Below are 21,238 nucleotides of genomic sequence, written 5' to 3'. Positions count from 1 at the left end.
GTGAATCAAGGTTTAAGCTAGGGTTCTGTGAGTGACCGTTCAGTAGCAAATATGGGATCGAAGGGCCTATTCAACTAGGGGGGTCTGAAGGCATTCCCTCCAGAAAATTTTGCAAAATTGAAGCATTTTTATTGCGTTTTCCACGATTTTCAGCCGATATATTTAAGCTTTTTTGTTGCGTTTTCCACAATTTTCAGCCGATAAATTTAATGTATCGATTGGACTTGAATGATATATTTTTTTGGACACTTTAATTGTGATTCACACTACTTACAAACAATGGTACGTCTACTACACTATTTACAAAGGTAATACAACCATTAAAGTCCATTACATTGCCGACAAAACGTTTTTATACAATTCAATTACTTACGCACTACTTACACTACTTACAATTCAATGCAATTACAGGTGCTACTTACAATAATACAATTTGCATAACTTACTCTACAAAACAATACGATTACTTATTTAACTTACGATACCACTTCTTACACCACTTACAAAATAATATGATTACTGATGCTACTTACATTCATATAAAGCAATGAGCAACAAAATAAAAGATACATTCATATTAAAATAAAAAGGCAATAAAATAAGATGGACATAATTAATTATATTGGAGTGAGCACCCATTTCTTTTCAAAGAAGTTTTCCTGGTTGATATTTTTTTCAGTTTCATATTTAATCTTAAGTTTTGATTGCGATAGATGACACCAGTACGATTCGAAATCAGTCAAGAACGTTTTGGAGTGAGGGCATTCACAGAAAAGGTGATATAAATTCTCAGGTTCATCATTATAAAAAGTACATGCATCATTAATTCTAAATCCAATTTTGCATAGTTTGCTGTTAGTGTAGAGAATAGAATTAATTACTCTGTATTGGAAGGCCTTGACATATGACTCCAGTGCAACTGAATGTGGTAACGAGAAGATTTCTCTAAATTGTTGGGTTGTGAAATTAAAATCACTCTTCAATTTGTGGATAATATTAGGAGGTTGAGCTTTTTTTGAAACCGGCAGCGAGTAATAATCTTTGATTTTTTGTCTTTAATATCGAATATTTTATTTTCAATTGTAAGGGATGTAGATGTGATTGGTGTATCTAGGCTGATTTCTTTTAAATGTGAAGGTATAGAATGACGGAGGCCCGCCCATTGTAGAAAATTGCTTTTGTCGATTTTGTTCAAAAAATAGTTATAGGAGTCTATTGTATCTAAGTTAAATAGAAGATCGTGTATGTAAATGATTCCCGACTTAAAGTAATTTTTATAATAAACCGGCTTGTTGTCTATTCGAATCTCTTTATTATTCCAAACAATATTTTTCCAATCACTTTCTGAAGCAAAAGATTCGCGGAACTCCGACCACCATAACAAAAGTTCGTGGTAGAATTGAGAACATATCGTGTAATCAGAAACTTCAAAATTACAATTAAGAAAGAACAGTCCTCCTACGGACTCTAACAGATGAAGTAAATACGTCTTCCATGTTGCATTTGAATCATTAAATAGTCGTTTTAGCCAGGCCAACCTCAAAGATTTCACCATGCTTTCCAAATCTATCATTTTTAGACCGCCTTTCTCATAATCGTTTATTACTGACAAGCGAGTTACTTTGTCTGTACAGACTTGAATGATAGTGCGTCGTTTACTTTGTCGAAAACCTAAAATAGATTGAAACAATAGCTAGATTGAAACAGCCCATGCTAAGGGCGTCAGTTGTAAAATCACTCCTACATTTCGAGGCTTTCAAAACACGGTATGTGCTTGCAAACGAATCAAGCTGGCTGGTTGTTAATAGCACATGTTTTTTTTTAACACTTTTACGCCATGGTTATCCGTAAGGGTTTCTCTATAAGGGTGTTTGGCAACGAGCGTCTATGATGAGGTTGCTACGCACAAAATGTATCAGCCTTGAAAGGGAACAATGTCGATTTTCCTAATTGTGGAGAAAACCATGTGAATGGGGGTTCCACCGTAAGAAATTAAAACTGCAGTATAAAGTGACTGCCAAGTTGCCATTCAGACGGGTACAGTTTGTAAGCCCGACATTGCAATTCACTCTGCAGAAATTTTTTTTCCTCACTTCTTTGCACAATATTTTTTGCACTCACCCTCCCTTGCATGAATTTTTTTTTTTGCTTTTTCCCCACCCACCCCCATCACTTTTCTAATGGTCCGTCCCTAATTAAATAATTAACCTACAATTAGAACTGTAACTCTTTATTAAATATTTATTTTCCAAATTTATTTCCAATAGTGAATACACTAATCCAGAACATGGAACTACACAACTTTGCTGCCATTCTTAGATTTTACGAAACCACGACGAGATAGTAATGCTAAAACAGATCTAGAAACATTGCAATCACCTGTGATCACGAAATCAGAGGTTTTGTTGACGATGATTTCAACTAAATTTACCTTTCCTAAGATATCGGCAGTCCCCCAAATCATCTACGAGAGTCAAAACTGGTGTCTGGTTCGTCCCAACGCCCTCGCAGCCTCCAGCTGCATTCGCTTTTATTCGCTGGATCTCGGAATTTTTCCTCCTCTGTAATGGACTTGTGGACGATTTGTGTATTGGTGGGAGAATAAGCGGCGGTAATATGTCTGACAATGTCCTGGTGCGTCTAAGCTTCTCCTCTTCTGCAATGCGACCTGGATTCTCTGTAGCCCTTCTCACTATGTCTCCATCTTTTTCGACTGTTTCTCTCACGGTCGCCTCCTTTCCTTCATGTACATCGCGGTACTGCACTGGACATTTCGATCTCCGCAACTCGAAACTGGATGGCCCAAGCTCGGAATAACTCCTGCACCGCGGGGTCGAAACTTTTCCAGATGCGCCGATTTGCAAATCCGCCAGTCTTTGCGAGGCCGAGTCATTGCACATTTCCGAATCACGACAATTGTTTCCAGAACGTTCTTTCATTTGGGATTCAAACTTCTGAAGTAAAAGTTTCTGCTTCTGTTGCTGAAAGTCCAGTTCTTTCGCTATTCTTTCCTTATCTAGCTGCCGAGTTACTTTGCCCAGCGCAATCCGATCGTTGGTGTTTTTCGTTAAGACATGTCGTACCAAGCCCCTTGATATCTTCCGCTGGTTTGGATTGTCGTCCAGAAGATTGCTCCTAGCTTTCCTACCTTCCATTTGCAAGTTTACTTCACAGTGGAAAGTTCAGTTATTTTGCTTTAAGTAGCTAACTTCCACTTAATTATTTCACTCTCGCGTCCCTGGTTTAACCAAACGTCTGTCTTGTATAGACAGACACTACAATGATATACGTCAAGATTTCACAACATGCTAATCAAACTGTCATCTAAATCACGCTGAAAGACAAGCCCACACCCAAATTGATGTCAAATCACTTTTATTTTCAGAATAGCGAGAGCACGAAAAAATGACTGCAACAGCTTCAAGTCCCTGTCAACAAAAAATCTTATGCAGACGCAAAAATATTTACTTTCCAGTGCGGCCTCTTTGTTTCAGATGGTATTTTGCTGGAGTAACTGCTTAATTGTGGCTTGGAAATAATAGTTCTGCCATTTTTCTCGATCCTTTGACTACTTAGACTTACGGTGATTGATCAAGAGTTGTCTCCCTAGATCCTCTTGCACTGATGAACAATTGTTGTGCGAGTTCGAAAACAGCAGTATTAAAACGTTTAAAGCCTTGACTCCACTGGAATGAAGCGGTGAAGGAAGAGGTAATTTTGATTGTTTGAATACGTCATTTGATTAGAAAACAAGCTTTATTGAATATCAAGGACTGTCTCGTTCCCCGTCCCCCGCGCGATAGCTAGTAAAAAGCATAATGATTAATTAGTGAGGAGGAATGCAGGAAATCATCTTCCCATCGCTCCCTGCGCTCGCGCTCCTCACTCGCTACCAGCTCCCGCTCGCACCCTTTTTCTCACTGCCAGTCTCCCAATCGCCCCTTCCGCTAAGAAAAAAATAAGAAAAGCCTGTGGAGAAGGCAGACTTTTAAAACTAGTAAGGTGAGCCTAAAACAGGACTATTTTTTAGCACCGTGGTATTCAAGAGAGTTATCACTACTCAGTCACAAAATTGATTTAACAACCCCGTGACAGGTTTACATCTATTTTTCGTCTCTTAGAAAGGAAAATGATAAATGCGCTTTACCATCCTCTATCCTGTTCTCCCATCTAAACCTCCTTGTCCTTAGGCATTCACTCTTGTATCGGTGAGCGCGTAAAGCTTGGAGCTTGGGAGGTCGGCAAAGTGCTAAGAGGGCTATTCTATGACGTCACTGCACTCTTCACGACCAAGTTCGGGCTCAACTAGCCCTATGAAGGCCCTATGAAAACTGCATCTAAATAATTAATTAAGTGGGACAAGAAAAATGGATGTAAAACCGAAGAAGAAATGAGCCGTGACGTGGCCCTCCTGCTGTGTGTGGTCAGACACCCTTCCGTGTTCAGACAATACGGGTCTGACAACATTGGGATTTTATTCAAGAAGACAAAATATGTCAAATGCGCACACAACTCGCTCGCAGTTGTCATTTCACAAACATGCGCAGTAGATTTTTTGTTTGTTTGTTTGTTTTAGTACAAGAATATAGGGATCTTAGAAGGTGTTAAGAGACGTACACGGAATAGCAATGTCGAAACGATGATCACGGTGCTATTTTCAACTTACCAGGAGTACATTAATCCTGATTCGCAAAGGCACACTATATATGCTACGCTCTTCCAAAAGTACACCTGCTCACTGCCTGTCTGGCTAGTGCTTGTTGCTTAAGTTGTTGGAGAATCTTTGGACATTAATACAAATATTTCTCATGGTCATTTTATATTTATCTTCATTTTAAGTATTAGATGTCCCTAATTAATAGGCTCCCTGCTGCGGCAGTCGGCTGGTACACAATGTAGTTTTGACACACAAATGAAGTTGTTGAATTGTATTGTATTGAAGCCAAGGGTTTCTGTACTCGGTATTTTGTACAACTCAGAAGTGTTTAATTTAGACTGAATCTTCCGATCAAACTCATAACAGGGCCAGTGATCCCCCATCGTAGCTCGTGACGCATTTAAGGTTTTGTTGCTATGATTTGTTTTGTTGCCATGGTGATCGAAGGCAGCATTTTGCATCTCAATTTCTCGAACCCTCATTTTTTCGATCCTCCCGATAACTCGAACCAAAAGCCGTTTCCTTCTCCTTAGTCGAACACTGCAATTTTATCCCCGATTTCTCGAACTAGTTTCGAACCAATTTTCGTTTCCATGGAGGTTCGAAAAATCGGGATTCCACTGTATTGTTATTAGTGGTTCACACACAAGGAACAAGGTCGAAAATGAGTAAATAAAATGCTTTCCCGAGATTGAGATTTCTTTCACTAGCTATATCAAGTAGTCGTAAAAAAACAGCAGAGTAACAACAATTGTTAAAAAATACGTAGGGAGATCACGTAGATCGAATTAATTAATTAATTTCCTGAAGGTATTCATTCATTTGTTATCAGCAGTCTTCCAGTTCAAGAACCCCTCCAGTACAGTTATTTCAGAGAGCAGCTTGCTGGATGGTCTTGGTAGTCTGAAAAATATGGCAGTGTTGCTGATCTACTGTTTTTGTGGCGCTTGTCATTCGTGGTATATCAGACTTGCTTCAGACTGTCCTTTCACCAGTTATGTTCAAGCCTTATCTTTACGCTTCTTTAGATACTAAAACACCGTTCTTTGTGAGTACTTTGCTGTTCTACAAACTTGGCAGAAGTCCCCTGGGCTGGTAGAATCAGAGAGTGCCGCCATCGTTTAACTCTCATTCGCGAATCATTCAAGTCGACCGGCCTCTTATCTCTTCCGTTTAGAGCTTTAATATTCTGGCGGATAACTCTTAAAGACTTTTGCATTTCCTTTTCGAAGTCCATCTTCGGTTTTACAATTGTTCTGTCTTTGCGTATTGCCGATGCTGTTAATTGGACCGACTTCGTTGTGATTTAGAGGATTATAGTTGAACTGAAGCAGAGTCAATAACATTTCACGGAGCATTTGATTTTGAGCCGTATTCAGTTGTTAATGAAGCTATACAATATTTAAGTAATTGATTCGAAATCAATTGTTTTGAATAGGCTACTCGACCAATCGGAAGACTCTCAATGGCGGTTTGTCGGTTTAGATACGTCATTTTTGGTTCGGCGATTTTAAGATGCTTTAGTTACTTGCTTGAGGGTGAAAGAATTAAAAAAAAAATTAACATCTAGCTAAGAAACACTGAAAACAAATTCGGAAACATAATGGTCTTTGTGATTCCGGCACAAAAGCTCTGCCAGGGAACCATGAAGCCACTGAGAGTCGAGATGAATTTAATTAATCAGTTAATTTACTATTTGAAATAGTTTTGGCTGTTTGTAATGTCCACGGTATGTGAACCGTCTTATTACGGCACGTGATGAAAAACGTGCATGCAGGTACGTCGGAAACGCGTGTCAAAGAAGTAGTTCTCGCCCCGTTGTGTTGGCACATTAGACCAGGGACAATCAAATGGTTCGGCAAGATATATGTGATTTATTAACTATGATTGTTAGCTAAAAAATAGGCGAAGTTAATAAACAGTGTCCGTGCCGGATTAATCTTATGACTGACTGACTCTCATTAAAATTCCCATGGAATTGTATTGATTAAGGTGATTGTAGTGATTAAGGTGGCTGACTGCAGTTTTGAGGAAGAAAAGTAACTCAACTTTTAACTCTTGTAAATTTACTGTTTGCTTAAGACTTTATCCATCAATTTAGAACGACCGAGCGCTTACGAGAAGACTGCTACAATTTGCGTTTTTCATACACTTAATATTAGAAAGTCGATAGACTACAGCGTCTTCTCGAATCGACCTGACCTCTCTATGCAGACATCTCTGGTTGCCCCCCGGCCCGAATCTGGAAGATTATCTAAAGAAGCTTATTAATAAATGTCTAATAAACAATTAGATTATGAGCTCGAGATTTCTATCCCGCATAGAAATCGAGAGCGAGTAATCTAATTGTTTTAGTATAAATCTACTATTCGTTCAATACTTTATCTAAATCCTCTTCACAGACATCTCGAAAACGCAAAGAAGCGGCCGCCAATTTGTTAACAAGGGCAGACTGCTACGCTACCCACTATCTATCACAGAGTAGCGTAGCCAATCAGAGAACGGCATTCGTAGTAGATTTATACTAATACAAAATATGGGTTTGGCCATATTAAAACACGTGGTTTTAATTATCTAGTTCAAGATTCATCTTGTCCGTGACGTCATGTCACAATCACTTCCCTGCTTAATGACGTCACTCGACAGCGTAAAAGACATTTGTTTTGGTTTTGAGGAGTTGAGGCCTGCGAGAACATCCAGTTTCTTCGGCTCTTATTTCACGCGCCGTTATTTTCGGCGGACACTTGCGACAGCCGGAGTTCGCAGGCTAGACAAGTTGCAATTTGAAACCGATCAAAGAATCTAAACAGGCGCCTGTAATTCAGGCTTGTAACTCGAAAGTCGAATCAACCATGGTTTTTCGGTCTTCCTCTGGTCATCATCAGTCATCACCATTAGTTTTAAATGTGACTGCTGTTTGCTTGATGCTGTTCAACTTGACGTTCCTGGTGTTTGTGTCCCGAATCGACAGTCGAATAGCAACACTCGAAAAGGAAAAGAACGACGTCCGATCTTCCTCTCTGATTAATGATCAAAAACCGAGACGAGACTTGACGGATGTTGGTGAGGTTCGTGAGAGAAACAAGCGCGCCATTCAAACCTCGCTACAAGAGCTTAGCAGCAAAGTGGAATGGTTAGAACAGAGGTAAAGGAGCTGGATATTGTGTACTTGTGTAAAACAATAGGTATTTGTTAAAGGTCAATTAACTTCCCTCAGTGTGTTTGTGAAGCTAAAGTTGTGAGCGTTACCCTTGTTCAGACCAAAAAATGAAAACTCCGCTCGCCTCGGGTGTTGACCTAAGAAAATATAGATTTCAACAATAAAGGTTCTTTTAAAGAAAAGAGATCAGCCGAGGCTAGAGCACTGAATTATGGCGGTTATTATAGCAAAATCAAATTGAGAGGATCCTATAATTAAAATGCTTAAATTCATTTTTACTTTCTTGTTAAGGGTTCTAATAGCATGAGTTTGTGCCACCCGTAGCTTGTACTCATATTCATGTTGTTTTGGCAGGCTGTTAAATGTGTCCAAACTGGAAACAGCCTCTGGGGATCCGTGTTTTCTGGCCGCATTTCGAGGTGGGTTATTTTTAGCCCCTTGCCCTCTTCCCTTTCAACGCCCTTACCCCCAATCTCTCCTTCCCATTTCCTCCACAACCAAAACAAGAAATTACAAGGTGTATTTTGGCTTTACTGGCATTATTCTGACCACCATTTCGAACCTGATGCTTGCCCGCTTTCGTAGTAATATATACTGATACTCGACGAAAACCGTAACACTCCATTGATGTAGTAATTAACTGCCAGCCTACTTACGTTTTGTTTAAACAAGTCCCCCCAACCCCCACACCGCCACCACCACCCTCTATTAACTGAGTCCCCTTTCCGATCCCTATTAACCCCCCTCCTCCACCTCAAACTTGAAAAAAATGGCCTGGCCGGCTTGATTCACGCCAAGCAAGAGTTTTAAAAAGCCTGTAACATGTATCAGTACAATTAAGCAATATATAATGATAACGACGATGATGATGATGATGATGATGATGATAATGATAGTAGAAAACAATAGTACAAAAACTTATAATAGTTAACTGAGCTATAAGGTAAGCCAGAATGCTGAGAACATTTGCCTTTTGAGCGGTTTCCCTGAACTATCAAAATTACTGCAAGTCTGTGTCCATTTTCGTAACAAGTTTAATTGTTTTGAGGTATCAAGTCAGGTCGTGACGGACGAGATGACAGAGATGGAAGAGATGGTGCAAAAGGGGACAGAGAGGAACCAGGCAAAATGGGACCCCAGGGCCCTGCTGGAGTAAAAGGTGAAACGGAATAAACAAGGTGATACGTTGTGATTCGGTGATTTGTCTTCACCAGGAATTAAAGATCGTTAGGACAAAGGCCCTACCACACGCTGATAGTATTATTAAACATAACTATATCCTCACGCACAAACACGTTTACGCACCGGAACACGAACAAGAACACGGACACGCACACGCGCTGAAGCGAAGGCTACACCTGTCCACCTGGATACCCAACTTGGTATTTTATTATTTTATTTTTGAGCGAAAGCCTAGGGTAGTATTGCGCTTATACGCGTACAGTGTATGTTCAAAGTCAAAATTACTCTTCAATGACGGCTGTCTGTTGCCAGGCAACAAGGGACAACGAGGTAAATTGGGCCCGCCCGGAGTACCTGGCGAAAAGTATGATGACCATCACACCAATGTGACTACAGGGGTGGTGTACATTCGCTGGGGGCGGACATCATGCCCGGGGGGCGCACGGCCGTTGTATAAAGGTGAAACAAGTTTAGATTTAGGATGTAAGAACACTTGAACAGGCAAATACGAAGCGTCGACTCTAATCGGCAGACAGTAGCAGAGATCTTCCTTCAAATATTGAGACCCTTAGTTTCTTGTGATTACACAACAATCTCGCGTTGATTGTGCCTTCAGTTCCTTCGAGACAAGACATGCAGGTCATTTTCTGAGACTCATACTGATTTGTTGGTCAACAAGGCTTCAAATGCTTATGTAGTAAACGAAAATAATTTTAGCCACAGAAGTGAAGGTCTCCACATCTCTTGTCAAGACGTTTTTGCGCCTTGTCTTCTGGCTTGTTAGTACAGGAAGAGCCGGGAGACTTAGTAATAAGCTATATTAGTTTATAATTCTTGTTTACCTTTTTCCATTATGGTCCTATAAAACATGATATGCTTTACAGTTATCAATATATGAAATGTCTGCTTTTTGAAACAATGAAAAATGTTTCTCCTCCATATATTTACTTGCACGGTGAAAACTAATTTTTAACATTTTAAACCAATGGTAATTCGATTTACAAGATTTCTGTTAACCTTAAGGAAAAGTAACGAACTTTTAGCAGTAGGAAAAGCCACCATCTCATTGTGACCCTCTTTGCATTCCCAGGTCGCATAGGCGGAAATTATTACAGTCACACTGGGGGCGGTTCGAACCATATCTGCCTTCCTGATCAGCCACTATACGCAAAATACGATGACAGCTGGCAAACTTCTTCGTCCGCTGTGTATGGCGCCGAGTACACCGTGAGTGGTTTTAATCCGTTCAAGAAACCTCTCGACAATTATGACGCGCCATGTGCAGTGTGCTACGTTGAGTCACGTGGTTCTCAGTTGATGATCCCTGCTAGGTATGACTGCCCCTCTGGGTGGACGCGAGAGTACTGGGGCTACCTCGTGACGAAGAGTTACTAGAGTAAAGGAAACACTGACTTTATTTGTGTTGATGAGGATGCAGAATATGTGCCGTTTACTCATGGAGCTCAAGGCGGAGTCAAGTTAACCCCGGTCCAAGGAGCCTGCTATGTGTTACCATGTGGCTCTTATGTTGAGGGTCGGGAACTGACATGCGCAGTTTGTACCAAGTAAAGAACATTTTTGAAATTAATTCATTGTGGAACTACCCCGTTAAAAATGTCAGTTTGTCTTTAAGGAGGACGAGATACAATGTACTTTGAAAAATTACAAAATACACAAATTGTCAGAAACTAAGAAGATTGAAGATGCTGCTTTAATTCAGTTTGTCATGCGTACTAATAATTGTTATTGCAGTTTCGCCATAGTATTAATCGAGTGGGAACCAAGCTGGGTGTGAACTTCAAACATCGTACGATTTTATTTTGTTTACACGGGTAGGAGTTTGACTAGAAAAAATGACAAGTAAATAGAAAATGAATACAACAATAATAAATGAAAGAAACTAGGCGAATAATAAAGAAAACCACAACAAACGCGACTTAAAGAACATCAACCAGAGTGATAAAGTAGAAACTGAATAGATCCTGGATACGTACGCGATGCACAATTTGATAGAACGGATTTGCAAGCTATTTTAAAATCCGTAGCTCTTAAATTCGTAAAAGTACGCGCGCGAAAAATGTAAATTATTTGTCCCGTTGGGATATCGTGATTTGAAAAGAGAACGAAACAATAGAAAGCAACGCAAGAATGTCACAGTAATAAACATGGGCAAACTTAATCTTTGTAGAAGCTGACGCGAATTAAATTATTTTAGCACCGATAGAGAGTAATACTTCTGTCCAGCTGAAGATGGAACTGAAAAATTATTTAATAAATTATAGCTACTGGATAGATAAATCCCACCAATTTCGTTCGTTTTTGCCCGAGAAAACTAAATATGGTTTAGCCTGCATGGTGGCCGTTTCCTTTCCTTTTCGAACATCGCTCCCTGCGGTCGCGCTCCTCACTCGCTACCAGCTCCCGCTCGCACCCTTTTGCTCACTGCCAGTCTCCCAATCGCTCTTTGCGCTAAGAACGAAATAAGAAAAGCCTGTGGAGAAGGCAGACTTTTTAAAACTAGTAAGGTGAGCCTAAAACTGGACTATTTTTTAGCACCGTGGTATTCAAGAGAGTTATCACTACTCAGTCACAAACTTGATTTAACAACCCCGTAACAGGTTTACATCTATTTTTCGTCTCTTAGAAAGGAAAATGATAAATGCGCTTTACCATCCTCTATCCTGCTCTCCCATCTAAACCATCTTGTCGTTAGGCATTCACTCTTGTATCGGTGAGCGCGTAAAGCTTAGAGCTTGGGAGGTCGGCGAAGTGCTAAGAGGGCTATTCTATGACGTCACTGCACTCTTCACGACCAAGTTCGGGCTCAACTGGCCCTATGAAGGCCCTATGAAAACTGCATCTAAATGATTAATTAAGAGGGACAAGAAAATAGATGTAAAACCGAAGAAGAAATGAGCCGTGACGTGGCCCTCCTGCTGTGTGTGGTCAGACACCCTTCCGTGTTCAGACAATACGGGTCTGACAACATTGGGATTTTATTCAAGAAGACAAAATATGTCAAATGCGCACACAACTCGCTCGCAGTTGTCATTTCACAAACATGCGCAGTAGATATTTTTTTTGTTTGTTTGTTTTATTACAAGAATATAGGGATCTTAGAAGGTGTTAAGAGACGTACACGGAGTAGCAATGTCGAAACGATGATCACGGTGCTATTTTCAACTTACCAGGAGTACATTAATCCTGATTCGCAAAGGCACACTATATATGCTACGCTCTTCCAAAAGTACACCCGCTCACTGCCTGTCTGGCTAGTGCTTGTTGCTTAAGTTGTTGGAGAATCTTTGGACATTAATACAAATATTTCTCATGGTCATTTTATATTTATCTTCATTTTAAGTATTAGATGTCCCTAATTAATAGGCTCCCTGCTGCGGCAGTCGGCTGGTACACAATGTAGTTTTGACACACAAATGAAGTTGTTAAATTGTATTGTATTGAAGCCAATTGTTTTCTGTACTCGGTGTTTTGTACAACTCAGAAGTGTTTAGTTTAGACTGAATCTTCCGATCAAACTCATAACAGGGCCAGTGATGCCCCATCGTAGCTTGTGACGCATTTAAGGTTTTGCTGCTATGATTTGTTTTGTTGCCATGGTGATCGAAGGCAACGTTTTGCATCTCGATTTCTCGAACCCTCATTTTTTCGATCCTCCCGATAACTCGAACCAAAAGCCGTTTCCTCTCCTTAGTCGAACACTGCAATTTTATCCCCGATTTCTCGACCTATCCGATTTTTCGACCAATTTTCGTTTCCATGGAGGTTCGAAAAATCGGGATTCCACTGTATTGCCATTAGCCGTTCGCAACCAGGGAACAAGTTCGAAAATGAGTAAATAAAATGCTTTGCCGAGATTGAGATTTCTTTATAATAATAATAATAATAATAATAATAATAATAATAATAATAACTTTATTTGAGTTTCTAGTCTTCTAGCTAGCCTTAAGCTTACTAATCGGGGGCACTGTTAAAATTAAAATATAATATAAGTATAAAAACGATTCCTGTCTATTTACTATCTATATCAAGTAGTCTTAAAAAACAGCAGAGTAACAACAATTGTTAAAAAATACGTTGGGAGATCACGTAGATCGAATTAATTAATTAATTTCCTGAAGGCATTCATTCATTTGTTTTCAGCAGTCTCCCAGTTCAAGAACCCCTCCAGTACAGTTATTTCAGAGAGCAGCTTGCTGGATGGTCTTGGTAGTCTGAAAAATATGGCAGTGTTGCTGATCTACTGTTTTTGTAGCGCTTGTCATTCGTGGTATATCAGACTTGCTTCAGACTGTCCTTTCACCAGTTATGTTCAAGCCTTATCTTTACGCTTCTTTAGATACTAAAACACCGTTCTTTGTGAGTACTTTGCTGTTCTACAAACTTGGCAGAAGTCCCCTGGGCTGGTAGAATCAGAGAGTGCCGCCATCGTTTAACTCTCATTCGCGAATCATTCAAGTCGACTGGCCTCTTATCTCTTCCCTTCAGAGCTTGAATATTCTGGCGGATAACTCTTAAAGACTTTTGCATTTCCTTTTCGAAGTCCATCTTCGGGTTTATAATAGTTATGTCTTTGCGTATTGCCGATGCTGTTAATTGGACAGACTTCGCTGTGATTTAGAGGATTAAAGTTGAACTGAAGCAGAGTTAATAACATTCCGCGGAGCATTTGATTTTGGGCCTATTCAGTTGTTAATGAAGCTATACAATATTTAAGTAATTGATTCGAAATCAATTGTTTCGAATAAGTTTCCCGACCAATAGAGGGCTCTCAATGGCGCTGTGTCGGTTTAGATACGTCATTTTCGGTTCGGCGATTAACCAACTGCATATAAGATGCTTTTTAGTTACTTGCTTGAGGGTGAAAGAATTAAAAGAAAATTAACATCTAGCTAAGAAACACTGAAATCAACTTCGGAAACGTAATGGTCTTTGTCATTCCGGCCCAAAAGCTCTGCCAGGGAACCATAAAGCCACTGAGAGTCGAGATGAATTTAATTAATCAGTTAATATACTATTTGAAATAGTTTTGGCTGTTTGTAATGTTCACGGTATGTGAACCGTCTTATTACGGCACGTGATGAAAAACGTGCATGCAGGTACGTCGGGAACGCGTGTCAAAGAAGTAGTTCTCGTCCCGTTGTGTTGGCACATTAGACCAGGGACAATCAAATGGTTCGGCAAGATATATGTGATTTATTAACTATGATTGTTAGCTAAAAAATAGGCGAAGTTAATAAGCAGTGTCCGTGTCGGATTAATCTTATGACTGACTGACTCTCATTAACATTCCCATGGAATTGTATTGATTAAGGTGACTGACTACAGTTTTGAGGAAGAAAAGTAATTCAACTTTTAACTCTTGTAAATTTACTGTTTCCTTAAGACTTTAATCCGTCAACTTAGATCGACCGAGGGCTTAAGGGAAGACTGGGCTTTACAATTTGTGTCTATCATACACTTAATATTAGAAAGTCGATAGACTGCATTGTCTTCTCGAATCGACCTGACCTCTCTATGCAGACATCACTCTTATTAATAAATGTCTAATAAACAATAAGATTATGAGCTTGAGATTTCTATCACGCATAGAAATCGAGAGCGAGTAATCTAATTGTTTTAGTAGAAATCTACTAGTCGTTCAATACTTTATCTAAATCCTCTTCACACCTCCAAAACGCAAAGAAGCGGCTGCCATTTTGTTAACAAGGGCAGACTGCTACGCTACCCACTATCTATCCCAGAGTAGCGTAGCCAATCAGAGAACGGCATTCGTGATGGAACGCTAGTAGATTTATACTAATACAAAATATAGCTTTGGCCATATTAAAACACGTGGTTTTAATTATCTAGTTCAAGATTCATCTTGTCCGTGACGTCATGTCACAATCACTTCGAATTCTCTGCTTAATGACGTCACTCGACAGAGCATAAAAGACATTTGTTTTGGTTTTGAGGAGTTGAGGCCTACGAGAGCATCCAGTTTCTTCGTCTCTTATTTCACGCGCCGTTATTTTCGGCGGAGACTTGCGACAGCCGGAGTTCGCAGGCTAGACGAGTTGCAATTTGAAACCGATCAAAGAATCTAAACAGGCGCCTGTAATTCAGGCTTGTAACTCGAAAGTCGAATCAACCATGGTTTTTCGGTCTTCCTCTGGTCATCATCAGTCATCACCATTAGTATTAGTTGTGACTGCTGTTTGCTTGATGTTGTTCAACTTGACGTTCCTGGTGTTTGTGTCCCGAATCGACAGTCGAATAGCAACACTCGAAAAGGAAAAGAGCGACGTCCGATCTTCCTCTCTGATTTATGATCAAGAAGCGAGACGAGACTTGACGGATGTTGGTGAGGTTCGTGAGAGAAACAAGCGCGCCATTCAAACCTCGCTACAAGAGCTTAGCAGCAAAGTGGAATGGTTAGAACAGAGGTAAAGGAGCTGGATATTGTGTACTTGTGTAAAACAATACGTATTTGTTAAAGGTCAGTTAACTTCCCTTAGTGCGTTTGTGAAGCTAAAGTTGTGAGCGTCACCCTTGTTCAGACCAAAAAATGAAAACTCCGCTCGCCGCGGGTGTTGACCTAAGAAAATCAGACATAGATTTCAACAATAAAGGTTCTTTTAAAGAAAAGAGATCAGCCGAGGCTAGAGCGCTGAATTATGGCGGTTATTATAGCAAAGTCAAATTGAGAGGATCCTATAATTAAAATGCTTAAATTCATTTTTACTTTCTTGTTAAGGGTTCTGATGAATTTCAGCCAGCCGTAGCTTGTACTCATATTCATGTTGTTTTGGCAGGCTGTTAAATGTATCCAAACTGGAAACAGCCTCTGGGGATCCGTGTTTTCTGGCCGCATTTCGAGGTTGGTTATTTTGAGCCCCTTACCCTCTTCCCGTTCAACGGTCCTTACCCCCAATCTCTCCTTCCCTTTTCCTCCACAACCAAAAGAGGAAATTACAAGGTGTATTGTGGCCTTACCGGCATATTCTGACCACAATTTCGAACCCGGTGCTTGGCCGCCTTCGTAGTAACAGATACTGATACTCGATAAGAACCGTAGCACTCCACTGATGGAAGCATGGCACACAAAAAAAATAATTAGCAGTAATTAACTGCTAACCTACTTACGTTTTGTTTATTAACTGAGTCCCCTCGCCCTATTGTGGAGGCGCGGTGGCCTCATGGTTAGTGCGCTCGACTCCGGATCAAGCGGTCCGGGTTCGATCCCTGTGGCATGGCCTGGGACATTGTGTTGTGTTCTTGGGCAAGATGCTTTACTCTCACAGTGCCTCTCTCCACCCAGGTGTATAAATGGGTACCGGCGAACTTAATGCTGGGGGTAACCCTGCGGTGGACTAGCATCCCATCCAGGGGGGAGTAGAAATACTCCTAGTCGCTTCCTGCTACAGAAACCGGGATAAGCTCCGGCCTGGTGGGCCACTTGGCTCGTATGCAGACTTTACCTTTACCTCTCCCTATTAACTCCCCCCCCCCCCCACCCCCCGTCCGCCACCTCAAACTTGAAACAAGAGAAAATGGCCTGACCTGCTTGATTCACTCCATTTTTTCGAAAAGGCTGTAACATGTATCAGTACAATGAGTAATATATAATGATAATAATAATGATAATGATGATGATAGTACAGAAAACAATAGTTAGTACAAAAAGTTAAAATAATTAACTGAGCTATAAGGTATGCCAGGTAGCTGAGAACGTTTGCCTTTTGAGCGGTTTCCCTGAACTATTTCAAGTCTGACTCCATTTCCGTAACAAGTTCAATTGTTTTGAGGTACCAAATCAGGTCGTGACGGACGAGATGGCAGAGATGGAAGAGATGGTGCAAAAGGGGACAGAGGGGAACCAGGCAAAATGGGACCTCAGGGGCCTGCTGGAGTAAAAGGTGAAACAGAATAAACAAGGTGATACGTTCAATACGCAGAGACGTTAGGAACTGTCTTTAAAAACTGTCATCACCAGGAATTAAAGATCGATAAGACAAAGGCCCTACCACACACTGATAGTATTATTAAACATAATTATATCCTGACGCCCAAACACGTTCATGCACCCGAACACGAACAAAAACACGGACACGAACACGGACACGAGCACGGACACGGACACCAACACGAACACCGACACGGACACGGACACGGACACGGACACGGACACGAACACGGACACGGACACGAACACGCGCTTGAAGCGAAGGCTACACCCGTCCAGCTGGATACCCAACTTGGTATTTTATTATTTTGTTTTTGAGCGAAAGCTTAGGGTAGTATTGCGCGTTTATACAGTATACGCCTCATAGTCAAAATTAGTCTTTAATAAAGGCTGTTTGTTGCTAGGTAACAAGGGACAACGAGGTAAATTGGGCTCCCCCGGAGTACCCGGCGATAATGACCATCACACCAATGTGACTACAGGGGTGGTGTACATTCGCTGGGGGCGGACATCATGCCCGGGGGACGCACGGCTGTTGTATAAAGGTAAGACAGGTTTAGATTTAGGATGTAAGAACAGTGCACTTGAACAGGCAAAAACGGAGCGTCGACTCTAACCGGCAGACAGTAGCAGAGATCTTCCTTCAAATATTGAGACCCTTAGTTTCTTGTGATTACACAACAATCTCGCGCTGATTGTGCCTTCAGTTCCTTCGAGACAAGACATGCAGGTCATTTTCTGAGACTCATACTGATTTGTTAGTCAACAAGGCTTCAAATGCACATGTAGTAAACGAAAATAATTTTAGCCACAGAAGTGAAGGTCTCCACATCTCTTGTCAAGACGTTTTTGCGCCTTGTCTTCTGGCTTGTTAGTACAGGAAGAGCCGGGAGACTTAGTAATAAGCTATATTAGTTTATAATTCTTGTTTACCTTTTTCCATTATGGTCCTATAAAACATGATATGCTTTACAGTTATCAATATAAAATGTTTACTTTTTGGAACAATGAAGAATGTATCTACATAAATTTACTGGCACTGTGAAAACTAATTTTTAACATTTTAAAACAATTGTAATTCGATTTACAAGATTTCTGTTAACCTTAAGGAAAAGTAATGAACTGTTAGCAGTAAGAAAAGCCACCATCCCATTGAGATCCTCTTTGCATTCCCAGGTCGCATAGGCGGAAATTATTACAGTCACACTGGGGGTGGCTCGAACCATATCTGCCTTCCTGATCAGCCACTATACGCAAAGTACGATGACAGTTGGCAAGGTTCTTCTGCTGTGTATGGCGCCGAGTACGCCGTGAGTGATTTTAATCCGTTCAAGAAGCCTCTTAACAATTATGACGCCCCATGTGCAGTGTGCTACGTCGAGTCACGTGGTTCTCAGTTGATGATCCCTGCTAGGTATGACTGCCCCTCTGGGTGGACACGAGAGTACTGGGGCTACCTCATGACGAAGAGTTACTCGAGTAAGGGAAACACTGACTTTATTTGTGTTGATGAGGATGCAGAATATGTGCCGTTTACTCATGGAGCTCAAGGCGGAGTCAAGTTAACCCCGGTCCAAGGAGCCTGCTATGTGTTACCATGTGGCTCTTATGTTGAGGGTCGGGAACTGACATGCGCAGTTTGTACCAAGTAAAGAACATTTTTGAAATTAATTCATTGTGGAACTACCTCGTTAAAAAAATCAGTTTATCTTTAAGGAGGACGAGATACAATGTACTTTGAAAAATTACAAAATACACAAATTGTCAGAAACTAAGAAGATTGAAGATGCTGCTTTAATTCAGTTTGTCTTGCGGACTAATAATTGTTATTGCAGTTTCGCCATAGTATTAATCGAGTGGGAACCAAGCTGGGTGTGAACTTCAAACATCGTACGATTTTATTTTGTTTACACGGATAGGAGTTTGACTAGAAAAAATGACAAGTAAATAGAAAATGAATACAACAATAATAAATGAAAGAAACTAGGCGAATAATAAAGAAAACCACAACAAACGCGACTTAAAGAACATCAACCAGAGTGATAAAGTAGAAACTGAATAGATCCTGGATACGTACGCGATGCACAATTTGATAGAACGGATTTGCAAGCTATTTTAAAATCCGTAGCTCTTAAATTCGTAAAAGTACGCGCGCGAAAAATGTAAATTATTTGTCCCGTTGGGATATCGTGATTTGAAAAGAGAACGAAACAATAGAAAGCAACGCAAGAATGTCACAGTAATAAACATGGGCAAACTTAATCTTTGTAGAAGCTGACGCGAATTAAATTATTTTAGCACCGATAGAGAGTAATACTTCTGTCCAGCTGAAGATGGAACTGAAATATTATTTAATAAATTATGGCTACTGAATAGATAAATCCCACCAATTTCGTTCGTTTTTGCCTGAGAAAACTAAGTATGGTTTAGCCTTTGTGGTAGCCGTTTCCTTTCCCTTTCCAGGCGGAGAGATCGAACATCGCTCCCTGCGGTCGCGCTCCTCACTCGCTACCAGCTCCCGCTCGCACCCTTTTGCTCACTGCCAGTCTCCCAATCGCTCTTTGCGCTAAGAAAAAAATAAGAAAAGCCTGTGGAGAAGGCAGACTTTTTAAAACTAGTGAGGTGAACCTAAAACAGGACTATTTTTTAGCACCGTGGTATTCAAGAGAGTTATCACTACTCAGTCACAAACTTGATTTAACAACCCCGTAACAGGTTTACATCTATTTTTCGTCTCTTAGAAAGGAAAATGATAAATGCGCTTTACCATCCTCTATCCTGCTCTCCCATCTAAACCATCTTGTCGTTAGGCATTCACTCTTGTATCGGTGAGCGCGTAAAGCTTAGAGCTTGGGAGGTCGGCGAAGTGCTAAGAGGGCTATTCTATGACGTCACTGCACTCTTCACGACCAAGTTCGGGCTCAACTGGCCCTATGAAGGCCCTATGAAAACTGCATCTAAATGATTAATTAAGAGGGACAAGAAAATAGATGTAAAACCGAAGAAGAAATGAGCCGTGACGTGGCCCTCCTGCTGTGTGTGGTCAGACACCCTTCTGTGTTCAGACAATACGGCCCTGGGATTTTATTCAAGAAGACAAAATATGTCAAATGCGCACACAACTCGCTCGCAGTTGTCATTTCACAAACATGCGCAGTAGATATTTTTTTTGTTTGTTTGTTTTATTACAAGAATATAGGGATCTTAGAAGGTGTTAAGAGACGTACACGGAGTAGCAATGTCGAAACGATGATCACGGTGCTATTTTCAACTTACCAGGAGTACATTAATCCTGATTCGCAAAGGCACACTATATATGCTACGCTCTTCCAAAAGTACACCTGCTCACTGCCTGTCTGGCTAGTGCTTGTTGCTTAAGTTGTTGGAGAATCTTTGGACATTAATACAAATATTTCTCATGGTCATTTTATATTTATCTTCATTTTAAGTATTAGATGTCCCTAATTAATAGGCTCCCTGCTGCGGCAGTCGGCTGGTACACAATGTAGTTTTGACACACAAATGAAGTGGTTGAATTGTATTGTATTGAAGCCAAGCGTTTTCTGTACTCGGTGTTTTGTACAACTCAGAAGTGTTTAGTTTAGACTGAATCTTCCGATCAAACTCATAACAGGGCCAGTGATCCCCGATCGTGGCTCGTGACGCATTTAAGGTTTTGTTGCTATGATTTGTTTTGTTGCCATGGTGATCGAAGGCAACGTTTTGCATCTCGATTTCTCGAACCCTCATTTTTTCGATCCTCCCGATAACTCGAACCAAAAGCCGTTTCCTTCTCCTTAGTCGAACACTGTAATTTTATCCCCGATTTCTCGACCTATCCGATTTTTTGAACCAATTTTCGTTTCCATGGAGGTTCGAAAAATCGGGATTCCACTATATTGCCATTAGCGGTTCACAACCAGGGAACAAGTTCGAAAATGAGTTAATAAAATGCTTTGCCGAGATTGAGATTTCTTTATAATAATAATAATAATAATAGTAATAATAATAATAATAATAATAATAATAACTTTATTTGAGTGTCTAGTCTTCTAGCTAGCCTTAAGCTTACTAATCGGGGCACTGTTAAAATTAAAATATAATATAAGTATAAAAACGATTCCTGTCTATTTACTATCTATATCACGTAGTCTTAAAAAACAGCAGAGTAACAACAATTGTTTAAAAAATACGTTGGGAGATCACGTAGATCGAATTAATTAATTAATTTCCTGAACGCATTCATTCATTTGTTATCAGCAGTCTCCCAGTT

The 21,238-nt window shown here is 40.4% G+C and overlaps 3 protein-coding genes and 1 pseudogene across 4 annotated transcripts; 3 read left to right on the top strand and 1 right to left on the bottom strand.

Annotated features, from left to right (window-relative positions):
- Positions 1-713: 713 nt before the first annotated feature.
- LOC145490011 (uncharacterized) lies at positions 714-3,258 on the bottom strand. Its single transcript, XM_081469100.1, has one exon. It carries the CDS (start codon positions 3,153-3,155, stop codon positions 2,418-2,420), a length of 738 nt encoding a protein of 245 aa, XP_081325226.1. The 5' UTR covers positions 3,156-3,258; the 3' UTR covers positions 714-2,417.
- Positions 3,259-8,902: 5,644 nt separating this feature from the next.
- LOC145491333 (short-chain collagen C4-like) lies at positions 8,903-10,819 on the top strand (annotated as a pseudogene). Its single transcript, XR_014049812.1, has 3 exons — positions 8,903-8,976; positions 9,312-9,458; positions 10,090-10,819. The product of XR_014049812.1 is annotated as a short-chain collagen C4-like (transcript).
- A 4,192-nt stretch (positions 10,820-15,011) lies between these two features.
- On the top strand, positions 15,012-15,812 carry LOC145489768 (uncharacterized). Its single transcript, XM_081468807.1, has 2 exons — positions 15,012-15,445; positions 15,757-15,812. Exons 1-2 carry the CDS (start codon positions 15,153-15,155, stop codon positions 15,782-15,784), a joined length of 321 nt encoding a protein of 106 aa, XP_081324933.1. The 5' UTR covers positions 15,012-15,152; the 3' UTR covers positions 15,785-15,812.
- On the top strand, positions 15,775-18,650 carry LOC145489769 (uncharacterized). Its single transcript, XM_081468808.1, has 4 exons — positions 15,775-15,879; positions 16,820-16,918; positions 17,370-17,510; positions 18,142-18,650. Exons 2-4 carry the CDS (start codon positions 16,888-16,890, stop codon positions 18,615-18,617), a joined length of 648 nt encoding a protein of 215 aa, XP_081324934.1. The 5' UTR covers positions 15,775-15,879; positions 16,820-16,887; the 3' UTR covers positions 18,618-18,650.
- The last annotated feature ends 2,588 nt before the right edge of the window (positions 18,651-21,238 follow it).

Source organism: Orbicella franksi, chromosome 6 (genome assembly GCF_964199315.1).
Source record: "Orbicella franksi chromosome 6, jaOrbFran1.1, whole genome shotgun sequence".
Classification (NCBI taxonomy): domain Eukaryota; kingdom Metazoa; phylum Cnidaria; class Anthozoa; order Scleractinia; family Merulinidae; genus Orbicella; species Orbicella franksi.
The sequence above is the reverse complement of the archived record's forward strand: the minus strand, read 5'-3'. Positions and strand labels throughout refer to the sequence as shown.

Bases quoted from the DNA above. Each gene is read 5' to 3' on its own strand.
- LOC145490011 (XM_081469100.1), bottom strand. From the start codon at position 3,155: ATGGAAGGTAGGAAAGCTAGGAGCAATCTTCTGGACGACAATCCAAAC.
- LOC145489768 (XM_081468807.1), top strand. From the start codon at position 15,153: ATGGTTTTTCGGTCTTCCTCTGGTCATCATCAGTCATCACCATTAGTA. The intron at 15,446-15,756 runs GTAAAGGAGCTG...TTTCTTGTTAAG, and splicing joins GTGGAATGGTTAGAACAGAG to GGTTCTGATGAATTTCAGCC.
- LOC145489769 (XM_081468808.1), top strand. From the start codon at position 16,888: ATGGGACCTCAGGGGCCTGCTGGAGTAAAAG. The intron at 16,919-17,369 runs GTGAAACAGAAT...GTTTGTTGCTAG, and splicing joins GGGGCCTGCTGGAGTAAAAG to GTAACAAGGGACAACGAGGT. The intron at 17,511-18,141 runs GTAAGACAGGTT...TTGCATTCCCAG, and splicing joins CGCACGGCTGTTGTATAAAG to GTCGCATAGGCGGAAATTAT.